Consider the following 10027-nt stretch of genomic DNA (forward strand, 5'->3'; position numbering starts at 1 on the left):
AAAAAAAAGGCTCACATGACATACAAAGCTATCAATCTGCAATAAGATAGCCAATTTATGATATCAACAGGTAATAAAATCTGACAAAGAGCCGTTGATTTCCAATGGTGGCCTGTCAATTTCAAATGCAAGTGGACGATGATTTAGAAACCAGGAACTAGAAAGTTTGCAGCTGAAGATATGGGATCACAATTACAATCAACATTGATTTCAACGGTAGGACGATCCCTTGTTTGGCACAAACTAGAGGTTCTACAAAGAAAAGTGAAATATGAGAAAACGCAGATTGAGAAAACCACACCTTTTCGTGTCCTGAAGAAAAACCTAAAACTGCATATCGCACTCTCCAGAATCAACTCCAGTAAAATTTTACACAGCTTACAATCAGGCAGCATATGGTTCACTTCACTACATAAGCAATCACTACTGCCAGCCATATGAAAGAACAAACGTGAAATTTCTAATGCCAGAACACACTCTTAAAGGTAGCTAAAGCTCATGGGATAATATACTACATTGGCAGTCCTCCAAAAGAATGTGCTCTGTTCAATCTTGCTCTGTATGCACTTAAGCATCAACTACAAGAAGCACAGCCGGTATGGTTTTTCACATGAAGTACAACAAAATCACTGTACACAATAAAGTGTCAGCTCAATTCAGACAAACACTAGAACATAGTAATTCTTATTTTCTTCTATTTTTATAAACATTTACATACCTATTCCATTTCTCTTTGTGCCTACCCCACTACATAATCTCAGCTACTTCTACCCAAAAAGTTCCACTTAATCTTTTCTGATAGTAAAGTGCCATTCTCCATTTTGTGTTCTTTCCCTGCACGTTAAACTGATAGGTTGGCTAAAAATTTGAACGCTGGTTTGCCTATTTTTTGTACTAGATTTGAAGTGCTTAAACAACCATTGGAGTTTTGTCACTAAAGAATTGTAAATCTTATTCAAATTTCTAAGGATGTCCTTTTGATCCTAGAAATACAAAAATTGTTGATTTACCTACCTCAAACAACGACTTCTCAAGACTAATACGGCAGCTCCTACTATTGCATATCTTTCAGCAGGTTATGCTAGTAATTGACTACTATATCAAACTAACAATTTGACTACTAACAGCAACAGTATTGGAAAGGATCGATCTTACGAATTTGGAGGAAATATTTAGATATGCTGCTCGCTGTTTTAGATAACATAATTAGTTTGAGAAAAAAAAATGTGTTGGAGCTCAATTGTAGAAATTATTAAGTTAAACTCAATTGTAGATTGATGCTGGTATTACTATTATATATGAAGCATATATCAAGGTGCTACCCTTCAGTTTAGTGATACCAAACTGATATTTCAGTTTGCCATGTTATCTGGTACTAGGTGGCATATTGAGAGTTTGAAAGACAAATCCACTAGACAAAGATTTCACTGAAAGCACGAGTTCTACTTAGTCATCCATCTGCTCTATTTCTAAAGCAACAGAGCTACATAGGGGCACCGTTGACGCGTCAGAAGAACTACTATCGCTGCTTCTTTGCATGGATATGGGTGAATCTGGAGGGTAAAACGACGGTTTAGGAGGCAACTTTAGGTCACTAGCATCACCTTCAAACATTTCTAAGACTTCTCTCATTGAAGGACGATCCTCAGGTGTCATCTGTATGCACCACAAGGCAATCAAAATCAATTTTCTTGTAACTGTCTTTTCTTCTTCAGTTGCACGATCTCCGATTTCCATTTCCTCCGCCTGATCGAATTTGTCATAGATCCATGAAGGGAAGTATATTTGACTTGAATGCTTGGCATGTGCATCCACATTTCTCCTCCTTCCCGCCATCTCCATTAGTAACATTCCATAGCTGTAAACGTCTGTCTTGTTTGAGACTCTTCCAATCTTTTTATAGAACAACTCCGGGGCCATGTTGTTGGGTGTCAAACCAGCAAAAATAAAATTCCTACTCTTAAGTCACGAATTAAGTCCACTATGGTACTGGAGCAGGGACTTAGGCTGTGCAATGGGTTACTAGCTTCACCCTGGTGCCAGAGTTTGCTTGATCCGATATACCAAAGTATATTAATTACGTGAAAGACAAAATTCGAATATAGCAGCGAGCAGGGTCGAATCCACAGGGACTTGGGAATTTATTTTGAATGAATGTAACATTTAATAAAAATGGGGGGAGTTGATATGGAACTGTCTAATTTAATTGCTCAAATTAAAAATATAAAGTAAATTGACGGAAGGAAAATCTCTAGTCAAAGGTATAATCTCCACTTATGGTTCGAATCACTGATCACAGATGCAGAGATAAAATCTTTCATTTACAAATAAACTGGTTATGGTTGTCAACAAGCTCTGACAACCTGCCTAACCTTCCTGATTCGATAACCACAACAAGCTCTGTAGTTATTGCCCTAGCCAATTAAGCAGTCCTAAACATGCTCTTAGGATTTAACCTATTGACAGCATTAATCATTAGACTGGCCACCAATTATAACCAACAAACACACACGCTCGGTTTATTTAGGCTATATCATATATTTCCGCAACAACGACTCAAAAGTTTCTACTACAATTGAATCATATCACTTGCCACATGCACTAAAATTACCCAACAATTACGGATTGAGCACTCTTAGATGGCTGTTAATTACTCACACAATTAAACAGTGATCAAGTATTTAATTGCAAGAAATAATCATATGCATAAGTGAACAGGAAATATATAAATACTTGCAAATTAAAGAACGTAGGGAAATCAATTCGATCTCACAGTTTTGTCGAACCAAAGCTTCGATTTAACCTCTGACTAGATGAAGAAATTAGCCACTCCTCATAGTTGAATTGCAGCCAAAAGTACTGGATTGCAAAGGCATTGCGTTTATACTAGAAAGCAAGGAATAAAAGATGTTTTTCCCGTTGGGGAATATTGTCGAACACCTGGCGTGTGTCAGAGGCCAGTCCAGAGAAAGGAAACTAGAACTAAACTAAAAAGCTAAACTAGAGGTCCCCCCTTTTTGCTTCCGTACGTCCTCTCCTTAAAAAGCCAAAAGTAAGATGACTTAAAGCTCTCTCCGGTGGTCCCCACACATGTGGACAAAGTCTCCAAAATTACTTCTTCTTCCAAGTCTCTCTACGTTCCTTTCTTTTAAGAGCCCAAATGACTTATAGCTTTGTGGTCCCCACCAATCCAAGGCCTAAGGATTGAAGCCCTTAGAAGTCTCCATATTCTCCATAAAGTCCCTCATTTTTGGTAGTTTTCTGCTTCATTCCTGAAATTAAGTCCCGATACCAAATATGAGTAAATATCAGCAATTAACACAATATTTGTCAGGGATAGAAGGGAAAATTAATAATAAAAATACCAACAATTAACACCCTATCAATTCCCCCCACACCTAAACCATGTTTGTCCTCAAGCATGAGAACAAGAAACAAACACCAATATTTGATAGTGGCTATTGCTCTATCCAACAAATTGCCAAGATACCAAGAAAAATAATATTCAAGCATCAATGGTCAAGTCCAAGAAACATCACTCCGGTTAGCTTCTAAACCACAAATGCCTCTAATTCCAGGTTAACTAATCTAAGAAAAAGGAATGACACACAACAGTTATCAGCAAATGGTCCAACTATTAACCAAAATCTCAACATTAAATCCATAATTCGGCAAGCTGACTTTTATTACACACTAACACAACCTTCACTTTTTTTCACATTTTTTCTACTTTTCTCTCTTTTTTTTTTCTTTCAATAGTAACAAAAGACTTAGTCGCTAGCCATTTGAGCCTTTTGACGCGAACTCCAACATTGGCCAGATGAAGGAGCCCGGTTACTCAGCTTCTATCGCCACGTGACCACGTACTCATAGAAGTTACTACCTTTTGACGCGAGAATCAACACTTTTAGGTGCAGATCCCCGGTTACTCAGTAGTAACTAATAGCGGAGTACAGTCAAGTTTATTCATAGTTAAAAATCACAAAAACTCAATATAACACAAAAACCAAAAGAAAACTTGCATCAGCTAACCTCATTTTCAAACATGGAGAACTAAAGTTAATAACCGGACCAATTCACACGAAAATGCCAATAATCATTCCCTATGCCTAGGAAAGTTAACCAAAAATTATAAGAGTAAAACAATCATTGATATTCACCAAAGAGATGTTTTTGGATTCAACCACATTAACTTGGTACCCTTTTATTATTAAAACTTGGCAATAGCAGAAATAGAGGCAACAATCCAACATCAAACTTGGCATCGCATACGAGCTAATCACTAAAAAGAAGAAAAAGAAAATGAATGAAAGACACTAGCACCATAACTGCTCCCCCCACACCTAAATCCTACATTGTCCTCAATGTGACAAATAAAAAGCAAAAGTGAAGCAAAAGTGAGAGGGAAAGCAACCACACTTCCCTGAAATCGGGGCATAGTGAAGGGCGAGGTGGAAACGGAGGTGCAAAGCCTGTAAGAAACAGAAACTGCGCCAAATCCTGTGCCATGCGGGCGACATTGGCATCGACGTTGACCATGCGAGCCTCCAAAGTCTGAACCTGGAAAACTAAGAAGAGAGGAAGAAATGAGCTGAAATCGCGTTTCTGAAGCCTTTGTTGGGACACATAAAACGCGATTGAAAACGCGCCTTCAACTCGCGTTTTATAAGTCGCGTTTCCTTCACAAATCTTGCAGGAATGAAAACGCGATTGAAAACGCGCCTTAAACTCGTGTTTTCGTAAGTCGCGTTTTCTGCACGAATCTTGCAGGAATGAAAACGCGATTGCAACTCGCGTTTTTTCAACCCGCGTTTCCTTCACAAATCTTACAGGAATGCAAACGCGACTGAAAACGCGCCTTCAACTCGCGTTTTCTAAGTCGCGTTTTATGCACAAATCTTGCAGGAATGAAAACGCGATTAAAAACGCGCCTTCAACTCGCGTTTTCTAGTCGCGTATCACGGTGGCTTTCGGACGATTCTGATTGTGAGCTTCCTGCACGTCATCACGCGGGCACGTCAAAACTGAAGGGCACCTATAAATCGGCAAAAACGAAAACTGAAACCCAAAATTAGTCGAATTCAAGGAGAACACCTCTAAACTACCACACGGAATTGAACAAACAATTAAAATGAACAATTGGGTTGCCTCCCAAAAGCGCCTTTCTTTAAAGTCTTTGGCTAGACAAAATAATGCTTCAATCAGAGAGTTCAGGCACTGCAAGGGTCACCTCCTCAACATTATTAACTTGAAATCCTTCATAAAAAGGTTTGAGACGATGACCATTAACCTTAAAAATCTTGTCAGTGTGAAGACTTTGAATTTCTACTGCACCATGAGGAAACACATTAGTCACAATAAAAGGTCCAATCCAACGAGAACGCAATTTACCAGGAAAAAGTTTAAGTCTAGAGTGAAAAAGAAGTACTTTTTGACCAATACAAAAAAATTTCCTTGAAATTGCTTTATCATGAAATGCTTTTGTCTTCTCCTTATAAATGCAAGAACTCTCATATGCATCATTTCGGATTTCCTCCAACTCTTGCAATTGCAACTTCCTGTGTTCTCCAGATTCATCCATCCGCATATTATAATTTTTAACTGCCCAATATACCCTATGTTCCAATTCCACAGGTAGATGACAAGGTTTGCCAAAAATTAATCGGTAAGGAGACATACCTATGGGGGTCTTAAAAGCTGTACGGTAAGCCCAAAGTGCATCATCTAAGCGCAAACTCCAATCCTTTCTATTGGGATTCACCGTCTTTTCAAGTATCGACTTGATTTCTTTATTGGAGATTTCTGCTTGACCACTAGTCTGCGGATGATAGGACGTAGAAACCCGGTGAGTGACGCCATATTTCTTCAACAATGCTTCCATTACTCGATTGCAGAAGTGTGTCCCTCGGTCACTGATAATTGCTCTTGGCGTGCCATACCTGACAAAAATATGAGATTTAATAAAATCAACTACAACCTTGGCATTGTCAGTCCTAGTTGCCTTAGCCTCTATCCACTTTGAGACATAATCAACTGCAAGTAATATATACATATTACCAAAAGAGGAAGGAAATGGACCCATAAAATCTATACCCCATATATCGAAAATTTCACAAACCAGTATAGGAGTAAGAGGCATTTGATCTCTATGGCTTAAATTACCTGTCTTTTGACAATTTGCACATGATTTACAAAATAAGTATGCATCACTAAACAAAGTTGGCCAAAATAAACCACACTCTAAAACCTTTCTTGCAGTTCGCTTAGGGCCAAAATGTCCACCACACGCATATGAGTGACAAAAAGATAAAATTGATGGAACCTCTTCTTTAGACACACACCTGCGAATAATTTGATCAGAACAATATTTCCACAAGTATGGTTCATCCCACACATAATATTTAACATCACTTTTAATTTTTTCCTTTTGAGCTCTAGACAAATCATTAGGTAGCGTTCTAGTAACCAGATAATTCACTAAATCAGCATACCAGGGAGTTATCTTTTGAACTACAAAAAGATGCTCATCTGGAAAATTATCCTTCAAGGGAGCAGGTCCTTCACTATTGATCAAACGACTGAGATGATCAGCAACCATATTTTCGGCACCCCTTTTGTCTTTAATTTCCAAATTAAATTCTTGGAGTAGGAGAATCCACCTTATAAGTCGTGGTTTGACCTCTTTCTTGTTGAGCAAATTAGCTTATGAACAATATTGAATTAAATGCAACTGGAGTTGTCATTTAAAATCTCTGCATTGAAAATATTAGCAGAAATTCTCCAGACAGATTGAGGGCAGAACCTTCTTTTAATGCTAAATGACAAATGCCCAACAGAATAAAAGACAAAGCAACACTCATCCTACACTTGTGCAAAGCATACAGACGCATTGCATGCACAAACACACACACACACACAGAGAGAGAGAGAGAGACCTGATCCTGTGCACTATCCAACAACAGTTCACATTTTTCATAAATGGCCACGAAAATTCATTAAAAAACAAAAACAAACATTTGCCTGACCACATATCAAAGTGCTATGCCGTTCAAGTGGAACAATGGTAAGAGATGGTTAAGTTGTGTATTAGTACAAAACTAAGAGTTTGAACTTAAAGGAGAAAAACAATTATTTGCGGTTGTCATGCATGGAACAAAACAAGTGCTGAATCTTGAGTTGTGGCCACTGTAATGGGCTTTCTTGTTTGCAGTCGCGTGATTTCAAAATTAACTAGCGTATTGCACCCAGATTCTATGTCCCATAACCTCAACCTAGAATCAGAACCTGCAACCAGGACCCAGAATGAGAACATTAAAGCAATTAACTTATGTTTTCTGGCATAAAATGCATCAATAAAGCATTACAACATCTCTGAACAAGTAGACACCACAGTATTCTATCCAAAGATAAGCCAAGGGTTTTGATTGCTCACATTAAATAAAGTGGATACACCTCCATCTTCTACGAATTGGGGAAATAAGCAATGTTACTCAGAATAATGACAAGAGTTCACTGGGACTTTTCGATCAGTTGACTCAAGGTTATCATAACTGCTGTCCCAATTATTATCCTAACTAATGTACAAAATGCACATAGAGAGAAAGGCAATGTCATGGCTCCTATATGGTAAAGGCAGCTACAGAGGGGTGGAGGCATTGAGAAGAATCAGACGCACATCTCAAGGAATTTTCACATCTGTAGACCTAAAGAGCTAAAACACTTGGACATCATTTCCAAATTCAGCAATTATAAGCTCGAAATATATGACCCTTGTTTTCAGTACTAAGGAATTCTTGGGGCAATTGTCAGGTACTTAAAGTGGTAACCAACAGGATGCCCAAATTTCAATTCAAGAAGTGTTTACAACACATGTGGAACAAAATGTTGAATAAAAAGCAAATTGAACCTGCACTTAGAAGGTACATCCCATCCCCAGTAGCTCTTAAACCAAAAACAGCACCATAATGAGCAGTAGCGCGATCCTGAGTGGACAACATTCCAGGATGCAACCTCTGCTTCACAGAACCCTTAAGTTGAGAGGAATGCTTATTAAGGCCACCATGTTTTGAAGAATTTCCATTATTAGTTTTCCTTTGAGGTGGCCGGGACTTTACTGATGAACTTGGATTGATGGATGAAGATTTAGACGTTATAACCTGAGAGAATATGGTGAGCAAATTTTTCAGAGATAGGAATGCACCATAACTGGAGGAAAACTGAAAACCTTGAACCCTAGGAATTGGCTATTCTTCAGCTGACCAGATATGATAGATAATTGCCTTTTTGACATCGTATGAAGATTATAAAGCAAAAAGAACTACCAAAAGGGAGATGACATGAATTTTCCTTACACAATGGGGCGTCTTTCTAATCAATAACAGAGAAAATCTTAATGCTCGTCTCTCCACCATATCTTAATAGACAACCGTAACAAGCAGGGATAATGTATGTTTCACTACTCAAATATCATTGCTGGAACATTTCCAGGGAAATCAGAAGGCAACATGCAAACGAAAATGTTCATTTGATCCTCCAGATTAGAATATTATAGGATGCTTTTGACACAGGATGGAAGAGAGATAGGGACCTTATTTGCAGTGGATCGAACCAGGAGGGGAGGGCGTCTCCCAAGCTGAGAGCGAGACTGGTCTAACACATGGAAGCATCCAGCTCGCCTGATGTCCCAGAAACGTATTGCACCATCACATCCCCCAGTTATCAAAATCCACTCACTTGAACTAGACCACTCCACTGACATTACACCATCTGCAATGGAAAAATATTTTGCATTAAGGGCCTTTAGATGCATAGCTGTACATTTGCTATATTTACAAACTAAAACAAAGGTAAAATCTGTAACTAAATGAATCAAAGGTTAAGGAGGAAGAATTAAATAAAAATGTTGACCACGATTTTAGATGGATGCTCTTATCCTAGTCTAGTATGGAACAGGATCGAACAGGTGCAGTGTATTAAGGGGGTGAAACATGTTATATTAAAAGAGCAAACACGCATATTGGAACGTACATAATACCAATTTCTTGAAAGAGAAGGAATCTACTTCACAGTCACAAAATTATTCACAGCATACCAGTTCCTTGTCAGATAGATTCTCGGTGATGTATTATTTTTTATGCTTTTAAAAAAATTGCTAGTCCTGGCTCAAATCCTTTCATGTGTTTCTGACAAGGTAACATCAGCTTAAATGCAAATCCAAGATAACATGGTCAAAGCATCACACCTCTAATTAAGTTAATTAATCCCAGCATCTAAGCTTAGGATCTAAACATCAATTCCTACTTCAACCAAATCAAGTCTAAGCATTACTTTGAGCCAAAAAAAAGGCTTTAGCCACCAATAAAAAGTTAGTACATTTTACAATAATAAACGTGTAAGATGACCAATAATATGGATTTGATCTCCATATTTCGCACATTAAACTAGAATAATCAGTTCCATGTTCAATTCATAATAACCATGCTTATAAGCATTTGCCACAGGAAAGATATCCTATTATGATTAATGATTACTTGTTTCTGTCTTTTCTTTTCATTTTCCCTGATTTTGACAGGGAATATGATTTGGCACAGAGTTTGATCTGAACTAAATTTTTTTGAATCATGTTAAAAATGTAAGTAACTGGGAGGTCAATTCACACAAAACAATTCACACAAAGCAAATAAGGTGGAATACAAAATACAATGGATGTTAAAGAAGAAACCAAAATGACAGCAAGCCTTAGATTCAGACATACCACGGTGTCCAGACAAAGTGTGAGCAAATGCCCCTGAAGCAATATCACAAAGGCGTACTTGAACATCTTCAGTCCCGGCAGCAATTAGCATATGTGAGGTTGCTAATGAAGACATAGCAGTCCTATAAACCTTTCCAGGCATTTTAAAGTCCATTACCACCTAGAAAGTGAATGAACAGCTAAATTCAATTCTATTGGATATTATTAAATGGAAATTTACTGTAGCCTGTAACCAAGAGGATAAAGCTAGTAGTATGTAGAGAAATGTGTACG

At 37.9% G+C, this 10027-nt stretch overlaps 1 protein-coding gene and 1 pseudogene across 1 annotated transcript; both read right to left on the reverse strand.

Moving 5' to 3' along the window:
- Window positions 1-1446: 1446 nt before the first annotated feature.
- On the reverse strand, window positions 1447-1920 carry LOC113759029 (PR5-like receptor kinase). Its single transcript, XM_027301662.1, has one exon. The coding sequence runs from the start codon at window positions 1918-1920 to the stop codon at window positions 1447-1449; it is 474 nt and encodes a 157-aa protein (XP_027157463.1).
- A 5177-nt stretch (window positions 1921-7097) lies between these two features.
- On the reverse strand, window positions 7098-9914 carry LOC113759030 (annotated as a pseudogene).
- Window positions 9915-10027: the final 113 nt, after the last annotated feature.

The sequence above is a fragment of the Coffea eugenioides genome, unplaced genomic scaffold (assembly GCF_003713205.1).
Source record: "Coffea eugenioides isolate CCC68of unplaced genomic scaffold, Ceug_1.0 ScVebR1_869;HRSCAF=1621, whole genome shotgun sequence".
Taxonomy (NCBI): domain Eukaryota; kingdom Viridiplantae; phylum Streptophyta; class Magnoliopsida; order Gentianales; family Rubiaceae; genus Coffea; species Coffea eugenioides.